Here is a 24823-nt window from a genome sequence, read left to right on the forward strand (position 1 = left end):
AAAAGTTAAAGGATAACACCTTAACAGTTTGCAGGTAAACAGATAATATAAATTATTCAAGTAGCCATAGAATTTGTATTTGGAAAGAATTCTAAGGCAATAAGAGCTTATGAATACATACACACACAAAAAAACTATAAATTGTACACCTTTAAACACATTTTATAATCCAGACATATAAGATTTTTCTAACTTGGAAATACTTTGATCCAATTAGTCTGAGGTAGCGAGTTCAGGGACTTAAATGTTTTGGTAAGGAGAAAAACACTGCTTCAAAATTTCAAATTTTACTATTCCTATTATTAAAGAACAAATTTGTTTCTTTCCATGAGATGTAAGATTTTATGAATAATTTTAATGGAAAACAAAGAGTATAAAAATTATAATTGATAAGATATACTGAAACTAATAACTATAAACACAAATGCCAGATTTAATCTAATAGATTTTCCTCTTCACCAAATAACTAAATTCTTACCCCTGTGTCTGTCCAGTCTACACTCAGAACTTTGTCTTCATGAGCAGCCAGATCATAGAGAGGAGCCTTACAACTGAAAGATGACAAATTGACAAGTTATATGTGTTTCATAGTATTAAAGTAAACAAACATATAAATAGATAAATATACTTTCCTGAAAACTTCACAGGGGTTTATCATTCTTGTCCCAATAACCACAGAATCTTAAAATTCTGAGTATTTACTTGAACACCTGTCCTGTTTCTCCCATATCATTAGCAGACTAAAAAAGTTTACTGTAACAAATATATTCAGGAAAGATGTTATTTATAAAAATTTATAAAATTTATTTATTTACAATTTCACACTTCCATGACTACCTTTCTTTTACCCTGAAATCATGGCTTTATATGTCCTTTTGTCTATATGCCAATAACTCCCAAATTTATAACTTCTCCCTTAAGCTTGGCATGTGTAATGAATTACAGGACAGTTAGATATCTTATAAACCCTACAAATTTAAAACAACCAAAACAAAAGTCTTGATTTTCTCTCCCAATCCTGTTATTCCACTCCTTCCCATCACAGTAAATGACACCACCAATCACCCCATTGCTCAGGCAGAAATTAAGGGCATAATCTTTTATTTCTGTCTCCATATTTAATCCATAAACCAGATCTGCCGAAGAGCTATCTTCAGAATATATGTAAAATCCAACCATTTACCATCTCTAGTACTACTACCATAATCCAAGGCACCATGATCTTTCTCCTGAATTAAAACAATAGCCTCTCTGCTTCCATTCTTGCTCCCCTGCTCAAAACTCTCCAAAACCTTGCCATATGGCCTGAACAGTCCTGCTCAATATAAGCACTACCTGCCTCATGTCCTGCCATTCTTCCTCTTGCTTCCTCCCATTCCACTGACACTGGCCTTCTTGCTCCTTCTCCAATAAATCAAGATTCTTCCCACCTTATTTGCTGTTCACTCTGTCATGATCTTTGGCTCATACCTTCACATTACTCAGTTCACTGCAAAAATATCACTTTCTTCCTTTATAGCACTTATAGCATATCAGAAACTGTATAAGAGTTTCTATCTAAAATGTCCAATTAAAATGTATATACCTTCTAGATCTTAAGTCATGTATCATAAGGTAGTATAATGATGTTAGAAGGCAGACTTAAGGTAAAACAACAACAAACAGGTATTTGGTTAATGCCTCTCCATTCTACTTGTAAAAATATGTAAATCGTGCATCTACTTTATTGGGACACTATATACTAGTATTATACCACAAGCCCATAAGTAAGACAGAAACCTTTAATATCTGGTTATCTTAAAAAAAATCTGTATTTTTTATTTAATTTCCTATTGCCATATAATTTATAATCAAATCATAAAACCATTTATTCGGTGACCACTAGCCTTCTTCTTTACTGCTAGAATATTTATCAAAGATTCTCTAAACTCTGTTTTTCTCTGTCTTTTAACAATAATAATTTCAAGGTCAGAAAGATGGATTTTATAATCTCATGGAACTTTTTCTTTTTTGGCAAAAAAAAATGAACTAACAGAATTAGATTCTTTCAGAATGCAAAAACTAGCATAATAACATGAAGACAATTCCTTTGATCCTGGTTTTTCTTTTTGATATCAGTATTTATCAAATACTGATTGAGAACTTTTTTACCCTTTTGCTTTTTGGATAATCATTTTAGTATTCACTTCATTTTCTTGGTATAAAACCCATAATTAGTATATTTATTTTGTATATCATTAATAGGATTTACCTTCTTATATCCCACAGCTTGACAATGTTATCTAAAGAACCTGAGATCAGCTGCTGTTCATGGGTAGGACACCACTTAACTGATGTGACCCAGCCTGTATGTGAGGTTAGGGACAGTGACACCAAAGAACCATCTGAACAAAGCAAAAAGATAAAAATTGTTGGATTTTAGAAAAGGTAAGTAGGCAGAACAAACCCAAAATACTTCCAGATAATTACACACATCTCTAGCAAGAAAAGAAATTGGTGTTATTCACATCTAACATAGTTTTTGCAACTCACCTTTAGTTCGTGGATCCCACAGTCTGATGTGCCTATCTGTACTCCCAGATGCTAAACGTTTACAAAGTGGAGAATAGGAGATACAATTAAACACTTTATTTCCTGTCTGAAAAATAGAAGGAAAAAACAATTATCGTGGGCTAAAAGTAAGCATTGCTAGAAATTTATCACTGAAACTATCAAAGTCAATCAGAGAAACACTGAATTTGTAAGTCTTACCAAAGTTGACTTAAGACTGCCAGTCTCAACATCCCACACTTTAATTGTGTGGTCCCAAGATGCAGTGCAGATTTCTTCAGCATCTGACCAGAGGACTGAGGAAATTGCTTCCTTGTGGCCAGAGAGGGTCACCATGGGAGTCTAAAAATGAAAGTAGAAAAGCATTTTCATTACACAGTAATAGAAACAATTATTACTTCCACAGCCCATATTCCAGATATGTTGCTAAGTACCTTAGCTTTCATACACTGCCTTATTTGTACTTCACAACAATCCACCAGAAAGGTGGATTTCTGTTTTTTATTTTATAAATGAATAAACTGAAGCTGAGAAAGATAACTTACCCAAGGTCATAGAGCTTATAAGTGGCAAATTTGAGTTTGAATCAATATTACTCAAAATTTTGTAGTTTTTCAACTATATTCTGTTGCTTCCCAATCTGTTGGCTAAGGACTGTGTCTACTTTTCATTTTGAAAACTATTAACATTAACAATAATTTAATTCTCCCAGCTAACAAACATATATATGTAAAAGTTAGTAGAAAAGGCTTTGGGGTCACACAAACCTAGATTCAAGTTAGGATGCTGCCAATTTCTAAATTAATCTCAATAGTTTATGCACATCACCCCATTTCCTCAGTGTCTAAGTCCTTTTAAAAAAAATTCCTTTTTGGTTTTTAATGTATTTTCTTTCCTGTTTTTATTAAATGCAGTTTTACTGATATAGTCACATACCATACAGACTCTCTCAAGTATACAATCACTGGGCTCACAGTTTCATCACATAGTTGTGCATACAAACCCATGATCAATTTTACAATATTTTCATTACTCCAGAAAAGAAATAAAAATTAAAAAGAAAACCCAGATCCTCCCATACTCTTTATTCCCCCATTATTCACCCAAAAAGTCTTGGTGTGGTACATATGATACTGTTGATGAAAGAGTGTTAAAATATTACTGTTACTATAGTCTGTAGTTTGCAATAGGTACATTTTCCCCATAAACTCCTCTATAATTAACGCCTTCTAAGAGTGTCATATGTTTGCTCTAGTTCATGAAATAATTTTTTAATATTTGTACAGTTAATCATGGACATTGTCCACCACAAGATTCACTGTTACACATTTCCATGGTTTAACCTCCAACTTTCCTTCTGGTGACATATATGACTCCAAATTTCTCCTTTCCTGCACATTCACATGCCATTCAGCACTGCTAATTATTCTCACAATAATGTGTTACTGTCACCTCTGTCCATTTCCAAGCATTTAAGTTCAACCTAGTTAAACATTCTGTACGTATAAAGCAAATGCTCCCCATTCTTTAGCCTCATTTTAATCCTAATAATCTATATTCTTTATTTTATGTCTATGAGTTTACATATAACAATTAGTTCATATCACTCAGATCACACAATATCTGTCCTTTTGTGTCTGATTTATTTCACTTAACGTCCTCAAGGTTCACCCATGTTGTCATGTGCTTCAGGACATCATTCCTTCTTACCACTGAATAATATTCCATTGTATGTATACACCACATTTTGTTTATCCATTCATCTTTTGATGGACACTTGGGTTGTTTCTATCTTTTCTCATTTGTGAATAATGCCACTATGAACATCGGTGTGCAGATGTCTGTTCCTGTCCCTGCTTTCAGATCTTCTGGGTATATCCCAAGTGACAGGATTGCTGGGTTGTAAGGTGTGCTGGTTTGGATATATTATGTACCCCAAAATGCCATATTCTTTGATGCAATCTTGTGGGGGCAGACATATTAGTGTTGGTTAGGCTGGAACCTATTGAGATTGAGTATTTCCATGGAGATGTGACTCAATCAACTGGGTGAGACCTTTGATTGGATAATTTCCATGGTTTGATGTTACCCCACCCATTCAGGGTGGGTCTTTACTTAATCACTGGATTCCTATTAAAGAACTCACAAACCGGACATCAGAGCAACTGAGATTGACATTTTGGAGAGCAGCAAAGAGAGACACTTTGAAGAATGCACAGGAGCTGAAAGTGGAGCTGGAACACAACCTGCAACCAGCAGATGCCAGCCAACTGCCTTCCCAGCTAACAGAGGCTTTCTGGATGCCATTGGCCTTCCTTTGGTGAAGGTATACTTGTGTTGATATCTTCATTTGGATATTTTCATGGCCTTTAGACTGTAATTTTATAACCAAATAAACCCCCTTTATAAAAGCCAGTCCATTTCTGGTGTTTTGCATAATGGCAGCATTAGCAAACCAGAACATAAGTCAACTCTTTACTTAGCTTCCTAAAGAATTATCAAACCATCTTCCACAGAGGCTGTACCATTTTACACTCCTACCAGCAGTGAACAAGTGTTCCAGTTTCTCCACAATCTCTCCAACACTTGTAGTTTCCTGTCTGTTTAATGGCAGCCTTTCTAATAGGTATGAGATGATACCTCATTCTGGTTTTGATTTGCATTTCCTAATAGCTTGTGAAACTGAGCATCTTTTCATGTGTTTTGTAGCCATCTGCATTTCCTCTTCAGAAGGTATGTCTATTCATACCTTTTGCCCATTTTTTATATTGCCCATTTTTATATTGGGTTGTTTGTCTTTTTATTGTTGAGTTGTAAGATTTCTTTATATATTCTGAATATCAAACCCTTGTCAGATATGTGGTTTCCAAATATGTTCTCCCATTGAGTTGGATGCCTTTTACCCTTTTGACAAAGTCCTTTGAAGCACTGAAGAATCTTATTTTGAGGTGCTCCTATTTATCTATCTTTTCTTTTGTTGCTTGTACTTTGGGTATGAAGTCTAAGAAACTATCACTAATCACTAAATCTTGGAGATGTTTCCCTACATTTTCTTCTAGGAGTTTTATGGTATTGGTTCTTATATTTAGGTCTTTGATCCATTTTGAGTTAATTTTTGCATAGGGTGTGAGATAAGGGTCCTCCTTTCATTCTTTTGCTTATGGATATCCAGTTCTCTCAATACCATCTATTGAAAAGAATGTTCTGTCCCAGTTGAGTAGGCTTGGGACCTTGTGAAAAATTAATTGACCACATCTTAGGGAGCTGAGTGACAACATGAAATGCACAAATATACGTGTTATGGGTATCCCAGAAGGAGAAGAGAGGGGAAAAGGGGCAGAAAGAGTAATAGAAGACATATTCACTGAAAAGTTCCCAACTCTTATAAAAGACAGAAAATTAGAGATTCAAGAAGTACAACATACCCCAAATAGAATAGATCCCAATAGACTTACTCCAAGACACTTACTGGTCAGATTGTCCAATGTCAAAGACAAAGAGAGGATTCTGAAAGCAGCAAAAGAAAAGCAATCCATCAAATACAAGGGAAGGTCGATAAGACTATGTACAGATTTCTCTGCAGAAACCATGGAGGCAAGAAGACAGTGGCATGATATATTTAAGATACTGAAAGAGAAAAACTGCCAACCAAGAATTCTATATCCAGCAAAACTTTCCTTCAAAAATGAGGGAGAGATTAAAACATTTTGAGACAAACAGACACTGAGAGAGTTTGTGAATAAGAGACCGGCACTACAAGAAATACTAAAGGGAGTGCTACAGGCTGATAGGAAAAGACAGGAGAGAGAGAGTTGGAGAAGAGTGCAGAAATTAAGATTATCAGGAAAGGTAAAAGGAGAGGAAAAAATAAGATATGACATATAAATTCCAAAAAACAAAATGGTAGTAGAAAGTACTGCCCTTACAGTAATAACACTAAACGTAAATGGATTAAACTCCCCAAAAAAAGACACAGACTGGCAGAATGGATTAAAAAAACAGGACCCATCTATATGCTGTCTACAGGAAACTCACTTTAGACACAAGAACAAACATAGACTTAAAGTGAAAGGTTGGAAAAAGATATTTCATGCAAACAACAACCAGAAAAAAGCGGGAGTAGCTATATTAATATCAGACAAGTTAGACTTCAAAAGCGAAACAATTAAAAGAGACAAAGAAGGACACTATATATTAATAAAAGGGTCAATTCATCAAGAAAACATAACAATCATAAATATTTATGCACCAGGCCAGAATGCCCCAAAATTCATGAGGCAAACACTGCGATCACTGAAAGGAGAAATAATAGTTGGAGACTTCAATACACCACTCTCATCAATGGATAGAACATCTAGACAGAGGATCACTAAAGAAACAGGGATGTTGAATTGTATGATAAATGAACTAGACTTGACAGACATTTATAGAACACTACATCCAACAACAGCAGGATACACTTTTTTCTCAAGTGCACATGGACCATTCTCTAGGATAGACCACATGTTGGGTCACAAAGCAAGTCTCAACAAATTTAAAAATATTGATATTATACAAAACACTTTCTCAGACCACAATGGAATGAAGTTGGAAATAAATAAAAGGCAGAAGGTCATAAAATTCACAAACATATGGAGGCTAAACAACACCCTCTTAGAAAACCAGTGGGTAAAGGAAGAAATTACAAGAGAAATTAGTAAATACTTCGAGGCAAATACAATGAAAACACAACTTATCAAAACTTATGGGATGCAGCAAAGGCGGTGCTGAGAGGGAAATTTATTGCCCTAAATGCCTATATTAAAAGAGAAGAGAGAGCAGAAATTGAAGAGTTAACTGCTCACCTGGAGGAATTAGAGAAAGAACAGCAAACTAACCCCAAAGCAAGCAGAAGGGAAGAAATAACAAAGATTAGAGCAGAAATAAATGCAATTGAGAACAGGAAAACAATAGAGAGAATCAACAAAACCAGAAGTTGGTTCTTTGAGAAAATCAATAAAATCGATGGACCACTGGCTAGGCTAACAAAAAAAAAGAGAGAGCAGATGCAAATACATGCAATCAGAAATGGGAAAGGAAATATAACTACCGACCCTGCAGAAATTAAGGAGCTAATGAAAAGATACTATGAGCAACTATATGCTAATAAACTAGACAACTTAGATGAAATGGACAACTTCCTAGAAAAGCATAAACAACCAATATTAACTCAAGAAGAAACAGATGACCTCAACAAACCAATCACAAGTAAAGAGATTGAGTCAGTCTTCAAAAAGCTCTCAAAAAGGAAAAGCCCAGGACCAGATGGTTTCACATATGAATTCTACCAAGCATTCAAGAACAAATTAGTACCAATCCTGCTCAATCTCCTCAAAAAAATTGAAGAAGAGGGAAAGCTATCTAACTCTTTCTATGAAGCCATCATCACCCTAATACCAAAACCAGGCAAAGATACTACAAAAAAAGAAAATTATAGACCAATTTCTTTAATGAATATAGCCGCAAAAACCCTCAACAAAATACTCGCAAATCAAATCCAGCAGCACATTAAAAGAATTATACACCACGACCAGGTGGGATTTATTCCAGGTATGCAAGGCTGGTTCAACACAAGAAAATCAATTAATGTAATACACCACATCAATAAATCAAAGCAGAAGAACCACATGATCATCTCGATTGATGCAGAAAAGGCATTTGACAAAATTCAACATCCTTTCCTGATGAAAACACTTCAAAGGATAGGAATAGAAGGGAACTTTTTCAATACGATAAAGGCAATATATGAAAAACCCACAGCTAACATCACACTCAATGGGGAGAGACTAAAAGCTTTTCCTCTAAGATCAGGAACAAGACAGGGATCCCCACTATCACCATTGTTATTCAACATTGGGCTGGAAGTTCTAGCTAGAGCAATTAGGCAAGAAAAAGAAATAAAAGGCACCCAAATTGGAGAGGAAGAAGTAAAACTTTCACTATTTGCAGAGGACATGATTCTATATGTAGGAAATCCAGAAAAATCTACAGCAAAGCTACTAGAACTAGTCAATGAATACAGCAAAGTAGCAGGCTACAAGATCAACATGCAAAAATCTGTAGTGTTCCTATACACAAGTAATGTGCAACAAGAGGAGGAAATCAAGAAAAAAAATCCCATTTACAATAGCAACCAAAAGAATCAAGTATTTAGGAATAAACTTAACCAAGGACACAAAAGACTGTTACATAGAAAACTATAAGAAACTGCTAAAAGAAATTGAACAAGACCTGAAAAAATGGAAGAACATACCATGTTTATGGATTGGAAGACTAAATATAGTTAAGATGGCAATTTTACCTAAACTGATTTACAGTTTCAATGCAATACCAATTCAAATCCCAACAACTTACTTTACAGAAATAGAAAAACCAATAACTAAATTTGTTTGGAAGGGTAAGGTGCCCCGAATAGCCAAAAATGTCTTGAGAAAGAGGAATGAAGTGGGAGGTCTCACACTGCCTGACTTTGAAGCATATTACAAAGCTACAGTGCTCAAAACAGCATGGTACTGGCATAAGGACAGATATACTGATCAATGGAATCGAATTGAGTGTTCAGAAGTAGACCCTTACATCTATGGACAACTGATCCTTGATAAGGCAGTGAAGCAGAAGCAACTGGGAAAGAGCAGCCTGTTCAATAAATGGTGTTTGGAGAACTGGATATCCATTTCCAAAAGAATGAAAGAGGATGTCCATCTCACACCTTATACCAAAATTAACTCAAAGTGGATCAAAGACCTAAACATTAGCACCAAGACCATAAAACTCTTAGAAGAAAATGTAGGGCAATATCTTAAAGATCTTGTGAAAGGAGGTGGTTTCTTAGACCTCACACCCAAGGCACGAGCAACCAAAGAACAAATAGACAAATGGGATCTCCTCAAAATTAAACACTTTTGTACATCAAAGGACTTTGTCAGAAAAGTAAAAAGGCAACCTACACAATGGGAGATGATATTTGGAAACCACATATCAGATAAGGGTTTAATATCCCGAATATATAAAGGAATCCTGCATCTCAATAATAGAAAGACAAACAATCCAATTAAGAAATGGGCAAAAGACATGAACAGACATTTTTCTGAAGAGGAAATACAAATGGCTCAAAAGCATATGAAAAAATGCTCAACTTCACTGGCTATTAAGGAAATGCAAATCAAAACCACAATGAGATATCATCTCACACCGACCAGAATGGCCATTATCCAAAAAACAGAAAATGACAAGTGCTGGAGAGGATGTGGAGAAAGAGGCACACTTATTCATTGTTGGTGGGAATGTAGAATGGTGCAACCACTCTGGAAGACAGTATGGAGATTCCTCAGGAAGCTAAATATAGATCTGCCATATAACCCAGCTATTCCATTGCTGGGTATATACTCAGAGGAACTGAAACTTAAGACACAAACAGACATTTGTAAACCAATGTTTATTGCAGCATTATTCACAATTGCCAAGAGATGGAAACAGCCCAAATGTCCATCAAAGGACGAGTGGATAAACAAACTGTGGTATATACACATGATGGAATATTATGCAGCTGTAAGACAGAACAAAGACATGGATCATGTAATAATGTGGATGAACCTTGAGGACATTATGTTGAGTGAAGTTAGCCAGAAACAAAAGGACAGATTCTATATGGTCTCACTAATATGAACACACATTAATGAACAAACTTTGGGAGTTAAAAGCTGACAACACAGGAGACCAGGAGATAGAAAGAGGGCAGAGATCAGCCATTTGATGCTGAAGGACTACAGAATGTTTAGGATTGATTGCATAGATCCAGAAATAGATAGCATAATACTGTGTGATGGTAGCATGGTATTGTAAGTACACTGAACAAAGATGTCTGTGAGTAAAGCTAAAAGAGGTGGGGTAGGAGAATGTATGACACCAGAGGTAAAGATAGATGATAAAGACTGGGACTGTATAACATGGCAAAAACTGGAGTGGCCAATGACTGTTACTAAATATACAAATATAAAAATGTTTTTGCATGTGGGAAAGCAAATGGATGTCAACCATGTAGAAATTTGAAAAAGGGATGGTATTCAGGAAAAAACATAATCAAAGCAAACTGGAGTCTATGGTCAACAGTAACATTGTAATATACCTCCATTAAATGTAACAAAGGCAATATGCCAATGCTAAATGTATATGAGAGGGGGATATAGGGGAGTAATATGGGATTCTTGGTAGTGGTGTTATTTGCTGTCCTTACTAGTATATTGTATTGTATGACATGTTATTTTTCTTTTTATCATTTTTTCTTATTGCCAAAAAAAAAAAAAAAAATTTTTCTTGTAGTAATCAGTATGTTCAAGTGCTGATTGTGGTGATAAATGTACAACTGTATGATGATACCATGAACAACTGATTGTACACTGTGGATAAATGTATGGTATGTGAACATAACTCTAAAATTGTAGAAAAAAATATATATAGGAGTAAAAGTGTTGGAGAAAACATGGTGAGAGGGATGATGCCTCACCAATATGGACTAACTACAATGTGTAAACTCAGAATTGAATCTTAGAACATAGCCTAACGTGGACACAATAATTGTAATAGTCCCTAGATTGTAAGCTCTTACAGCAGTTAACTCTATCCCTGAATTGTAAGGTCTATCTCTAAACTTTGAGATGCTGATCCCCTAGCGTATAACCTGATTGGTCACTGGAACAATGCATATCTCTGAGATACCTGAAACTCAGAGCTAGAGCTCGGCAGATATGAATGTCAGTATTAGTGCATACAGCCACTGTCAAAAAAAAAAAAGCTGAAAAAGAGCCCAGACTTCAATTAGTGATATGAATGAAGCAGATCTGGTTAAGACCAGGGTAAGCCAGGCCAAAGGGTAAAGGTTGAAACTGATTGTGTTTTAAAACTTCAACTTCCATATGAGACCAAGGGAATAGATATCTATTTGGTACAGGATCTAAATTTTCTAAACAGTACAACTCTACAGTCGATTTGTTCAAACACAACTGCATGGAACTTTGAATAGGAAGTGAGATACGGTAGGTTAGTAAAGGCTGGAGTGCAATAGTGACAAATCCCAGAGTAATTTGGGCAGATAATAAAAAATACATTTACAGCCTCCCCCTCCCCAGCCCCGAGGATCTGGGGGAAGGTGCGGATGTGTTGGACATCCTCACCTGGACTGGTGTTGATGTTGTCACAAACATCGGGACTGGCAGTTTGATGTGCTGAGCCCTCAAGCCTGGGACTTGCCCTTATAAAGCTCATTACCACAAAGAAGAGTCTAAACTTGCATGTAATGTTGCCTAAGAGTCTCCCCCTGAGTACCTCTTTGTTGCTCAGATGTGGCCCTCTCTCTCTCTAACTGAGCCATCTCGACAGGTGAACTCGCTGCCCTCCCCCCTACGTGGGACCTGACTCCCAGGGGTGTAAATCTCCCTGGCAATGCAGAATATGACTCCCGGGGATGAATCTGGACCCGGCATCGTGGGACTGAGAGTATCTTCTTGACCAAAAGGGGGATGCAAAATGAGACGAAATAGTTTCAGTGGCTGAGAGATTTCAAATGGAGTCGAGAGGTCACTCTGGTGGACATTCTTATGCACTATATAGATAACACCTCTTAGGTTTTAATGTATTGGAATAGCTAGAAGTAAATATCTGAAACTACCAAACTCCAGCCCAGCAGTCTGGACTCCTGAAGACAATTATATAATAATGTAGATTACAAGGGGTGACAGTGTGATTGTGAAGACCTTGTGGATCACACCCCCTTTATCTACTGTATGGATGAGTAGAAAAATGGGGATAAAAACTAAAGGACAAATGGGGTGGGATGGGGGGATGATTTGGGTGTTCTCTTTTCACTTTTATTTTTTATTCTTGTTCTGGTTCTTTCTGATGTAAGGAAAATGTTCAGAGATAGATTGTGGTGATGAATGCATAACTATGTTATCATACTGTGGACAGTGGATTGTATACCGTGGATAATTGTATGGTGTGTGAATGTTTCAATAAAACTGAATTTAATAAAAAAAAAAATTAATTGACCACAAATCTGAGAATCTATTTCTGGGCTCTCAATTCAATTCCATTGATCAATGTCTATCTTTATGCCAGTACCATGCTGTTTTGATCCCTGTGGGTTTGTAAGGCTTTAAAGTCAGGAAGTGTGATACCTCCCACTTCACTGTTCTTTATCAAGATGTTTTTAGCTATTCGAGGCCCCTTACCCTTCTAAATAAAACTGAAAATTAGCTTTTCCATTTCTGCAAAATAGTCAGTTGAGATTTTGATTGGTATTGCCTTGAATCTGTACATCAATTTGGGTAGAATTGACATCTTAATGACATTTAGCCTTCCAATCCATGAACAGGGAATGTCTTTCCATTTATTCAGGTCTTTGAGTTTTAGTTTTCTGTGTACCAGACCTTTATATCCTTGGTTAAGTTTATTCCTCAATATTTGATTCTTTTAGTTGCTATTGTAAATTATTTTCCTGATTACCTCCTTGGATAGCTTATTACTAGTGTATAGAAACACCACTGATTTTTTGTGTTGATCTTATATCCTGCCACTTTGCTGAACTTGTTTTACTTCTTCCTTTCTGATTTGGATGACTTTTCTTTTTCTTGCCTAATTGTTTAGATAGATGTCTAGTACAATGTTGAATAGCAGTGGGCATCCTTGTGTTGTTCCTGATCTGACCGGGAAAGATTTTGGTCTCTCACCATTGAGTGTGATGTTAGCTGCTGTTTTTTCATATATGCCCTTTATCATGTTGAGGAAGTTTCCTTTGATTACTACCTTTTGAAGTGCTTTTATCAAGAAGGGATGCTGAATTTTGTCAAATGCCTTTTCTGCGTCAATCAAAATGACCATGTGGTTTTTCCTTTTTGATTTGTTAATATGGTATGTTACATTAATTGATTTTCAAGTGCTGAACAACCCTTGCATACCTGGGATAAAACCTACTTGGTCATGGTGTGTAAGTCTTTTAATATGCTGTTGAATTCAATTTGCAAGTATTTTGTTGAGATTTTTGCATCTATATTCATTAGAGAAATTGGTCTGAAGTTTTCTTTTTTTGTAGTTATCTTTATTTGGTTTTGGTAAAAGGGTAATGCTGGCTTCATAGAAATTTAGGTAGTGTTCCCTCTTCTTCAAATTTTTGGAAGAGTTTGAGCAGGAATTGTGTTAATGCTTCTTGGAATGCTTGGTAAAATTTGCCTGTGAAGCCATCGGTTCCTGGGCTTTTCTTTGTAGGTTTTTGATGACTGATTCCATCTCTTTACTTCTGATTGGTTTGCTGAAGTCTTCTATTTCTTCTTGAGTTAGCATAGGTAGTTCATGTGTTTCCAGGAAATTGTCTATTTCATCCAAGTTGTCTGCTTTGTTGGCATACAGTTTGTTCCGGTTTGCTAATGCAGCCAGAGTGCAAAATACCAGAAATGGATTGGCTTTTATAAAGGGGGTTTATTTGATTACAAAGTTACAGTCTTAAGGACATACAATGTTCAAGGTAAGGCATCACCAAAGGGTACCTTCACTGGAGAAAGGCCATTGGCATCCAGAAAACCTCTGTTAGCTGGGAAGGCACATGGCTGGCGTCTGCTTGCTCCCAGGTTGTGTTTCAGATTGGTGTTCTCCAAAGTGTTACTCTTGGGGCATTTTGTCCTCTCTTAGCTGCAGCTCCTCTTGAAAATGTCAGTGTCAGCTTCCAACAGCTGTCTTCAAAATGTGTCTCTCAGTTGCTCTGACATCTGAGCTGTGTGGCTCTTTTTAAAGTGTTCCAGTGATCCAATTAAGACCCACCTGCAGAGCCATTTTTCCTTTCTTTTCTGATAGCTCCCACCTTTCTTCGTTTAATAAACCTTAAACTCTCTACTTAAACCATGACTCGCTGCATTGTGTGGATTCCTGAACGACCTAACATTTGGTGCCATGACTTGGATACGGAGGTTCGACTGAAGCTTGAGTCTCCAGCCCCTTAAGGGGCAACGGGACAGCCTCTCGATCAACCCCGTTTGGAGGACCAACTGAGGTTTAAGTTTCCCGACCCCTTGGGGCAACGGGGCAGCCTTCCAGTCGACTCCGTTCCCCAAACTGCAGCCGTTCAGGTTTCCATGCATTCAGCGGCTTGAGTCGATCAACTCAGACCACCTTAACGCGACGCCAGCTTACCCTCACGGCTCTCAAATATCTACAACTAATTCGGCCCTAGCTAGGTAAGTGACATCTTTCTATCCAGATCCTCCCCTTGAGAGTTTTGTTCGATGTCCTCTGGACATCCCGGCCAAGCTGAGTGTGGCGCCTAGGCCCGCTCTAATGCGGCGCCCCGGCTTCGTAAGCCTAGCAAAATCTGAGCGCTCAGTCAAAACTCTCTGACGCTCCAGGAGCGTCTTTCCCCATTGCAGCAAAGTAACCCGGGGGATACCTTGGGCGAAAGACTACAGGCATTTCCTGATCCCCAACGGCAAACCGGAGATGCATGCTTTGTTGTTGCGACAGGGTTGTATGGATCTGGGTTGTTAGTCTCACTTGAGCAACGTTTTGGGTGGTCTCTGTAAGCCTCCAATGGAGCGGGTGGAAGGGGGGACTGTGAATTTCTCACAGGCGATCTCTGTAAGCCTCCCATGAGCACAGCCCCAATTCGTGTCAGCCTCATTCAGGGAGAATGTAAGCCTCTGAAGGAGCAGGAAACTCTGAATCTCTCACAGGTGATCTCCATAAGCCTCCAGCAAGCAAAGTTCCCTAACAAACCACAAACCTCTCAGATTTCTTAAATAGCCATGGGTAATTTACAGTCACTTTTAAGTAACTCCAAAACTGCATTTCCTCCTAAATCTACCCCCTCAAATGTTTAAACTTCAATTGAAAGGGGAAGTAGAACCAATACAATTTGGCCGCAGTATCCTTTAGAACAAGAAAAACATTGGCCAGAAAATGGCACTTTTGATTGGCAAATTCTCGCTGAACTTGATAATTTTATTCGGCGTAATGGTAAATGGTCTGAAGCCCCTTATTTTCAAGGTTTTTGGACTCTTTGATCCTGACCATCCTTGTGCCACTCTGTTGCCTCCCACCAAATCCTCCTCCTTCACAAAAAATCCTTCTAAGTCTTCCACTTTCCTCTCTACAAAAGTTAACCCTGAAAAGCCTTTAAGCAGCCTCTGCTTCTTTAACCCTGCAAACCACTCTCCTCGTAACTCCTCCCCACCCCTTCTGCTCCCTTCCCATCGCCGTTAACCCCTTCCCCCTTTCTCATCCTGTCACCACCGCCCCCTCCTCACCTCACCCCGCCCGCGCACAGCCCACTCACCCCTACCCCCGTCTCCCACTCCAGCCCGCCTCTCTTGGGCAGGAAAGTGCAGCACAAGCCCCGAGGGTGGGCTAGCGTAACCGAAAAATAAATAAATCCAAAGATAAAAAACAATTTTCTAAGCCACAAGTCACTTACTTAAAAATTTCCCTCTCCTGTAACAAAAAGAAAACTTATTTCTCTATTTAATGCGAGATCAGGTGACCCTATTTAAAACCATGTTTTCAAATGCCCTAATCCATGTCTCGTGGGCTGTGGAGCTCCCCCCAGCTGTCCAGAAATTTTTCCTCGAGTACCGGGACACGGAAGTCCAGGTGGAAGCTCCTGCCGCAGACAAACACCAAACGCATCTAAGTTAAGGTAGCTTTGCAATTAAGACTTTCCCTGTGCTTGGTAAGTGTGTAATTTTTTGTTTATTGTGTTCACTTTGCTTTCTTTTGTTTCAATTAGTCTATTGTTTAGTAAGGCTAATTAAGTTAATCCAAGGGTCATGCATGCAAACTCAGTGGGCTTAAGCCCCACTAACCGTAACCCCAGCTTTGTAGTTCTCCTTTTAAATTTTGTGCAGTTTGCACAATTTGCATTTGTGTGAAAAAACAGTTACATTTAAACAGCTCCTACTCCTATGTTTTGTCTTTATAATTTCTTTTGCTATTGTTCAGCCATGGGAAACTCTCAAAATATGCCAGCTACGTCTCCCTTAAAAACTAATTCTTAATAATTAGTCTGAATTTAAAAAGTATCATTAAAGTTATTAATAAGCTATAGCTGCAGTCAGCTGGCCTTTATGTGTGGTATGGCTAGCTATAGCAAACTGTCTCAAGAAAGACAAAGAAATCCATAAGTTAAAATAAAAGTTACAGTTTAAAAAAATATGTGGACTTCCACGTCTGCTTTAATATCAAGACTTCCAAAGCAATTAAATAAAAGAAATAATAATGTAAATGTGCTAGCCTATCAGTTTTTAAAATTAAGAAGTCAAAAAGACTAGTCAAAAGGGTCCTTGCAAAAACCTAAAATTGCTGAAAGGACATCAAAAGTAATTAATACAATTTAAAAATCAGCAAAAGTGCAAACTGTCAAACCAGTGTCGTAAAATAATATTTCTACTAAGGAATATAATAATGAGAACTTTGACTCCCTCTCTCTATAAAGAATGTTTTAAACATTTAGCATCATTCTAACAAGTTTGATTTTGGTGGTAAGACCCACCTGAATGGGTGGGGCAACACCTCCATGGAATTTATCCAGTCAAACGTTTCACTCAGCATTTGACAGTCTGATTAGTATGTGTCTTGAAGTGGGTCTCTTCAGATCTATTCTGTTTGGAGTCCTATGGACCTCCTAGGTTTGCATATTTATATCATTTATAAGGGTTGGGAAATTTTTAGCCATTGTTTCTTCAAATATTTTTACTGGCCCTTTTCCCTTCTCCTTTTGGGACATCCATGATGCCTATGTTTGTGTACTTTGTGTTGTCAATCAATTCTCTGAGATCCTGCTCAAACTTTTTCATTTGTTTCTTCATTCGTTCTTTTGTCTGATCAAATTCAGTTGATCTGTCTTCTTGCTGGCTGATTCTTTCTTCTGCTTCTTCAAATCTGCTGTTGTGTGTCTTCAGGATATTTTTAATTTTGTCTGTCTTTTCTTTCCATAGTGTCTGTTATTTCTCTATGTATTCTTTCAAATTCTTCTTTGTGCTCTTCTATTGTCTTCTTAATATCCTTTATCGTTTATCCACATTTTCCTTTATTTCTTTGAATTGATTTAGGAGATTTGTTTGCATGTCTTCGATTAGTTGCTCCAGATTCTGTGGCTCTTCCAACTTCTTTATTTGTTCCTTTGACTGGGCCATTTCTTCTTGAGTTTTAAAATGCCCTGTGATTTTTTGCTGATATCTGGTCATCTGATTACCTTGATGGGTCTATTTTAAAGGTTGGTTTCACTCTCTTGTCTAGGATTTATTTGTTGCCTGGGTTTGTATTAAGACACTGCTTTGCCTGTTGGGTTGTCAGTATTCCTCAGCCAAAATGGTCAGGTACCCACACAAGGGCTGTAAACCAGCTCTGATGTGCCTGGGACAGGGTCTGGAGAGGCTCTGAAAAGCCCTGCAGTTTTCATCTGCACTTTCCAGCCTCCTCAGCAGATAGCACTATTTGGTGCCATTCTCAGAAGCTGTTTACCTCCTGAAGCCCTGCACAGTCTGACTGGGAGGGGCTGAAACTGCAGGGTTCCCATGTCCTCACTTTGCCAGCCAAAGTCTGGCTCAATGTGGGGCTGTGCCCCCCACTTTACTTGATGTGGAGGATTCCTCCAGTTGCCTAAGTCTGCAGCCATCCCCCAGGCAAGTATCTGGCTGCTCGATGCTATTTCCCTTAAAGGTAGGGGATGAGTACCAGGACCCACAGCTGGAAATAGAGTCTCTGTCCTTGTTTGCTCAGACTCTTCATCTGTCACTGTCCTGGGCCTTGAAATTTCCTTCCCTGTCTGCTGGGTCCCCAAACAGTTGATTCAGACAACTTCTGCCTGGCTACTTGCTGCTTTGGGGAAAAATGCTGTAGTTCCCTCCCTAAGCTTCCATTATGGAAACTCCTTCTTGTTGCCCTTTTTATAGTCCACCCTCCCGAGCAGCTTAAGTCCTGCTGTGGGTCCCTGTGGGCTTGGTTCTCTGTGTCCAGATATAGATATGAATCTGTCTCACTGCTGTGAAAGATTTTATAGTCTATGTCCCTGGTGGGAGGTAGAAGGGATCTGGTTCTGCCTCTGGAACTGAGCTGAGTGGGACCAAGCAAGGGGGAGGGGAGAGGACTGGCCAGTCTGGAAGTTTCCTACCTGATATTTTTCTTTCTTCAGTTTAGCATTTTGTGGGATTCTTTTTCAGTCCATGTCTTTTTCCAGAGTTCTGAACAAATAAGGATTGTCCTTTATTTCACTGACTCTCTGGGGAGAGGATTTCAATAGCTACTTAAGTTGCCATGTTGATGACATCACCCTTCCTTATTATTTAATTTTTAAATAATGTCCATAGCTTATTTATTTTTATTCCAAAATCTCTAATGTCTTTCTCAAATTAAAAACCCCAAATTAGGTATAATGTTTCTCTTAACTACAAGGAACATGTGAGAGAGGGAAAGAATTCTGGAATGGAAGACAGCCAATCCACCTTTGTATCTTTGTTACATTTAGTCTCCTTAAATATAATTTCCTCATCTGTAATATCTAAAATGCAAACTTCTCTGTAAAGAGCCAGGAAATAAATATTTTAAGCTTTGCTGGGCACACACAGTTTCTGTTTTATATTCTTCTTTGTTTTTATAACCCTTAAAAATGTAAAAACCATTCTTCGATCTCTGCAGTACAAAAACAGGCCAAGGCCAAACTGGCCATTGGGATGTAGGCTGCCAACTTCTGGGCCAGATCCAGGTCTACAAATTTCCTAAAAGAAGTAAAGAAATCTGATAGAGGAGTAAGGAGTAGAAATGCCTTTATTGGGAGGCAAAACAAAATGAAAAGGTAGTATGAATGTAATCAGAAGGCTCTATGATAGAAAACAGCATGGTAAAAACAATAAACTTATCATATAAACTAGCAGTCCCATTCCTATTATTTACTAAGGATAAATGACAACTTAGATTCACAGAAAAATCTGTAAACAAATATCTTAATAGCTTTATAAACTGGTGAATGGTTAAACTACCTGTGGTACATTCATACAATAAAGGAACAATCCACTGACACTCCCAACAACATGGATGAATCTAAGTGGAAAACCCGGGGCAAATGGCTACATACTGGATTATTATATTATATGATAGTCTGGAAAAAGAAGAACTGTAGGAACAAAGAACAGATCAGTGGTTGCCAGGGGATAGGTTGGGGGGAGGAGCTTACTACAAAGGGGCAGCATGAGGGGGATGGTTGGGGGAGGATGGACTGTTACATATCTTGACTTTGGTAGTAGTTACCAAAGTTGGAGTAGTACTGGAGAGAAAAAAGCAATTTTAAGTAATATAGAGGCAAAACCTTACTATATGTTAATATATAAAGTAAATGAGAAGAAAATTAACTGATTGGCAACATAACTAAAATTAATACAAGTCAGTTACTGGAAAGAATGCAGAGAGAAGATAAACAACTGTTTTGGATAGCTGTCCTATCCCTTTGGTCTTAAAGTTACAAATTTTTCTATTATTTTCTAATTGCAGCAAAGTTTTCACTATAATTTGCACTTCAAGGGTTTCCAGCATAACTTCAGTTAATAATTTATTTCTCTCAAATAAAATGAACAATGGAAACAAACTTATAAAAGTACACAGCAAGTTATCAGAAAGTCACTGAGTGGGAAAATATACTAGCAATTCATACATTCAGCAAAGAACCTGCATCCAGAAAATATAAAGAACTCTTACAAAACATTAAGAAAAAGACAGGCAACATACTTATCTAATGTAGGCTAAAAATATGAAGAAACACTTCAAAATTGGATATCCAAAGATATGAGACTTAATATCATTAATTATTAGGAAAAAACAGATTAAGACCAAAGTTAAGATTCCACAATACACCATGAGAAATTGACAAAATAATATTACTTTTTAAAAGTAATTAAATGTAAGCATATATTACTTGATAAAATAAAATCAGTTGTGGCTTAAAAAAACTGACAATACCAAGTGCTGGTAAGGATGTGGAGAAATTTTAATTCTCATACACTGCAAATGGGAGTGTAAACTGATCTAATTGTTTTGGAAAACTTTTGGCAGTATCTTTTAGAAAGCTAAACATACGCATACTCTATGACCCAGCAATTCCACTTCAAATACAACTAATAGAAATGACTGCATATACGCACCAAAAGATAAGCATAAGAACTTTCTTAGCAGCTTTTATTCATGTTCACTCAAAAATGGAAGCAACCTAAATGTCTATCAAAAGGAGAATGGAAAATGTGGTATGTTCGTGCAATGTAATCCTATATATCAGTAAGAACAAACTATTACACCCAGCAGCATGAATGAATCTTACAGATATGTTATCAAATTTAAAAATAGGTAAAACTAATCTAATGTGTTTCAAGTCAGAATGGTGATTACCTTGAGGGGACTACTTATTGTGAGAGAGGTTAAAAGGAGACTAATAGTGCTGGCAATTTTCTGTATCTTGACTTGGGTAGTGATTATTTGGGTGTACAGATTTATAAAAATTCATTAAGCTGTACACTTAAGATATGTGAACTTTACTGTGAAAAACTACCCTCTTGGTAAAGAATTTTTATAATTTGGGAACTCTTTTTCTAATCAGATACATCCTTTTGGAGATTTGTTCAGGGATATTCATTAATATAAATTACCACTTGCACAATATCCAATTGGTATGCATTTCTAACTTTAATTTGTCCTAACAGAATAGGTGATGGGATGCTGGATGGCTGCCAGATCTTTCTTCTTGCAATTTGGTAGTCCATGTTTAAATGTACTAAGAAGTTATAAATTACTTCTTTCAGTTGGATCTAGCTAGCGCTATTGTTTATTGCATTCTACTTTTGAGATGAATCTTTTGTGATCACACTTGACTCATTTTCAATAATTTTTATACGATAACTTGATTCTGAGGACTATAAAATAGTGTAAAAATGTGTGCTTGATATACTACACATTCATTACAGCTGATAGAAAACTAATGAAAAATATGTTTTCGTAAACCCACTCAGGATTGTCCTTCTCATTTAACTATAAATACAGGTCAAATCATGTTATGACAATCTTCATAACAAAACAGAACAAATAAGAATCTGGATGAACTTTGTGAGTATGATCTAATGAGACGTAATAGGTAAATGATGAGAATAAAATCCAAAACTAAACTCTTGGTTTCTAGTGATTTAAGAGCTATAACTAGCATCTCTACTAAGAAATACATCCGTAGTATATGAAATGCAGAAATAAAAACAGCCAAGTAATTAAATATTTCACTTAACTTTAGTAAAAAATACAACAATTAAAAGATCCTACTTCAGGAATGCATCATAGATCAAATATAACAGCTAAATAATCAAACTATCAATCTGTAAGACTGGCTGGATATATTTGAAGACTCAAATAAATATAGCATAGAACAATGTTTGTAAAAAAAAAAAAAAAATTCTACAAACCTACCAAAAGAAAACATAATTATGATTGAAGCAGCAAATAAGACAAAAGTGAACATAAATGGGAAAGAATATATTAAATTTCCGTGTATTGTCAATACTGACCTAAGCCAAGTATAGTCAGTTCTTACAAACACTTACCCTGGTTAGTCCCAATTGCTCTGTTTTCTGTTTCTTTCTTGGTCGATTAGTAGGTTCCTCCATTTCATCTTCTTCATTTGTAGGGACTGTATTATAGAGAATTAGATTTGATATTTTCTTAATTTATAATTAATATTCATTGCAAACATTCTGAAAGAATTAGTTCTGGGTATATAGCTCCTCCACATTATGTCAACTGGTTAGGAAATGGTTATACCTCATTATTTTGGCTAATAGAAAATAATACGTAAAAACAATACCTAGATTACCAATCTTCCAAAACTTAGAAAGTAAAAAAAAAAAAACACTAAACTGCAACCAATTTGAAATTTTCCTATGTCTTTAAGCATTTTGAATATTCATCACTTTACCCATAGCTACGCAAAATTGCTTATTAGTTCTAGGAGGGTTCTGACCAGATTACATTTAAATTATAAAGGAGGAATTGACAAGGTACATAAATGCATGTTACAAGCAGATACATTTCAACCATGTCTTATTCTCCTTAACTATTAAATAATATGTTCTACCACGTTTCTAATAAAGAATTAAAAAGAGTTTTCACGGATAGTTGTTTTGTTTGATTTCTTTTTAATTTTTATTATAGGTCTTTTGACTAGGTAGCAGATCCAGATTTAAAACCAGATTTTAATGTTTTATAACTGTTTTATGAGTATTTATCTGCTTGATAAGCCCCTTACAGGTAACAACTAATCATATATGATATCAGATCTAGCACTATCAAAAAACAAAATATTCCACAAAAGGAAACTTTTCTAAACTAAACCACTTCCTGCTTCAAAACTGTTTGCTTTAATCATTTTTAGAAAATCTACTAAAATGGATTATATAGTTCCTGCCATCTTACATCTATTTATTTAAAACAGTTTGAACTTTTCTTGATTCCTTTAACTCAACTTTGTGAACTTTATTTACCATATAATACTGTAACAAAGCAACGTCCTCAGAAGTAATGGAGGTATTCTGGTCTGTTAAGTACCTAGATTACTAGGATCTTTAAATTTAAATATGTTTCATGGTTTGTTTGTTTTTTCTCTTTTCTTCCCATCAGTGTCCTCACTACTATCAAGGCATCTTCCTCTAAGAGTCTTTCCTCCACCTCCATGTTTCTTCAATTGTTTCTTATAATCTATACTTTTGAAAAGAAAATTAAGCTTGATAAAAGTGCACTTACAAAAAAAAAAGTAAACCAGCTTGTTCTAGTTTGCTAATGCTGCAGAATGCAAAACACCAGAGATGGATTGGCTTTTATAAAAAGGGGGTTTATCTGCTACACAGTTACAGTCTTAAGGCCATAAAGAGTCCAAGGTAACACATCAGTAATTGGGTACCTTCACTGGAGGATGGCCAATGGCATCCGGAAAACCTCTGTTAGCTGGGAAGGCACATGGCTGGCATCTGCTCCAAAGTTCTGATTTCAAAATGGCTTTCCCCCAGGATGTTCCTCTCTAGCAAGCTTGCTCCTCTTCAAAACGTCACTCACAGCTGCACTGAGTTCCTTCTCTTTGAGTCAGCTCATTTATATAGCTCCACCGATCAAGTCCCACCGTGAATGGGTGGGGCCATGCCTCCATGGGAATATCTCATCAGAGTCATCACCTGCAGCTGGGTGGGGCACATTCCAAGCAAATCTAATCAGCACCAAAATGTCTGCCTCACAAGACTACATCAAAGATAATGGCGTTTGGGGGACACAATACAGTCAAACTGGCACGCAGCTTAACTGAGAGTCAACATAAAGTGCACCAAAATGGTTCAGAAGATATTTTTGTTTTGTTTCCAGGTTCTGAATAAGAGAACTCTGAGAACTAAGGAAGTTACATACCATCATACTAATAAACATATTGTTGATACTTGCAGCAATTCAGTGATATTATCAAATAAATAAAGGGATGTTTGGATAGAAAAATATTTGAAACACTGTACCAGTTTGTACATATTATGTCCCCCAGAAAAAGCCATGTTCTTTGATGCAGTCTTGTGGGGGCAGACATATTAGTGGGGATTAAGTTGAAACATTCAGATTAGGTTGTTTGCATGGAAATACGTCCCACCCAACTGTGGGTGATAACTCTGATTGGATAATTTCCATGGAGTGGAAGTCCCCGCCCATTCAGCATGGGCCTTGATTAGTTTACTGGAGCAGGCTTGCTACAGTCAAGGGGGACACTTTGAAGAACGCACAGGAGCTGAAAAGAGAGGAGCTGCAGATGAGAGACAGTTTGAAGACAGCTGTTGAAAGCAGACTTTTGCTCCAGAGAAACTAAAAGAGGAAAAAGGCCCTAAGAGCAACGAAGAGTGATATTTTTGAGGAACTGCAGCCTACAGAAGAAGCCACTTTGAAACCAGAACTTGGAGCAGACACCAGCCACGTGCCTTCCCAGCTAACAGAGGTTTTCTGGACGCCACTGGCCGTCCTCCAGTGAAGGTACCCAACTGTTGATGCGTTACCTTGGACACTTTATGGCCTTAAGACTGTAACTGTGTAACCAAATAAACCCCCTTTTATAAAAGCCAATCCATTTCTGGTGTTTTGCATTCTGGCAGCATTAGCTGAAGTGGGTCCCTTCCCCCTTGGCCTGTAACATTTGCAGAGTAAGAATGTTGTG

General features: G+C 37.1%; 1 protein-coding gene across 1 annotated transcript in view; it reads right to left on the reverse strand.

Moving 5' to 3' along the window:
* Window positions 1-24823, reverse strand: part of WDR12 (WD repeat domain 12) — a 58319-nt gene that overhangs the window by 4422 nt on the left and 29074 nt on the right. The window contains exons 9-13 of the mRNA XM_037849856.1: window positions 22194-22279; window positions 2752-2892; window positions 2533-2638; window positions 2252-2384; window positions 479-551 (exon numbers count right to left, since the gene is read on the reverse strand). Of these exons, the coding sequence (XP_037705784.1) occupies window positions 479-551; window positions 2252-2384; window positions 2533-2638; window positions 2752-2892; window positions 22194-22279 (539 nt within the window). The remainder of the gene's footprint in view (window positions 1-478; window positions 552-2251; window positions 2385-2532; window positions 2639-2751; window positions 2893-22193; window positions 22280-24823) is intronic.

The sequence above is a fragment of the Choloepus didactylus genome, chromosome 9 (genome assembly GCF_015220235.1).
Source record: "Choloepus didactylus isolate mChoDid1 chromosome 9, mChoDid1.pri, whole genome shotgun sequence".
Taxonomy (NCBI): Eukaryota; Metazoa; Chordata; class Mammalia; order Pilosa; family Megalonychidae; genus Choloepus; species Choloepus didactylus.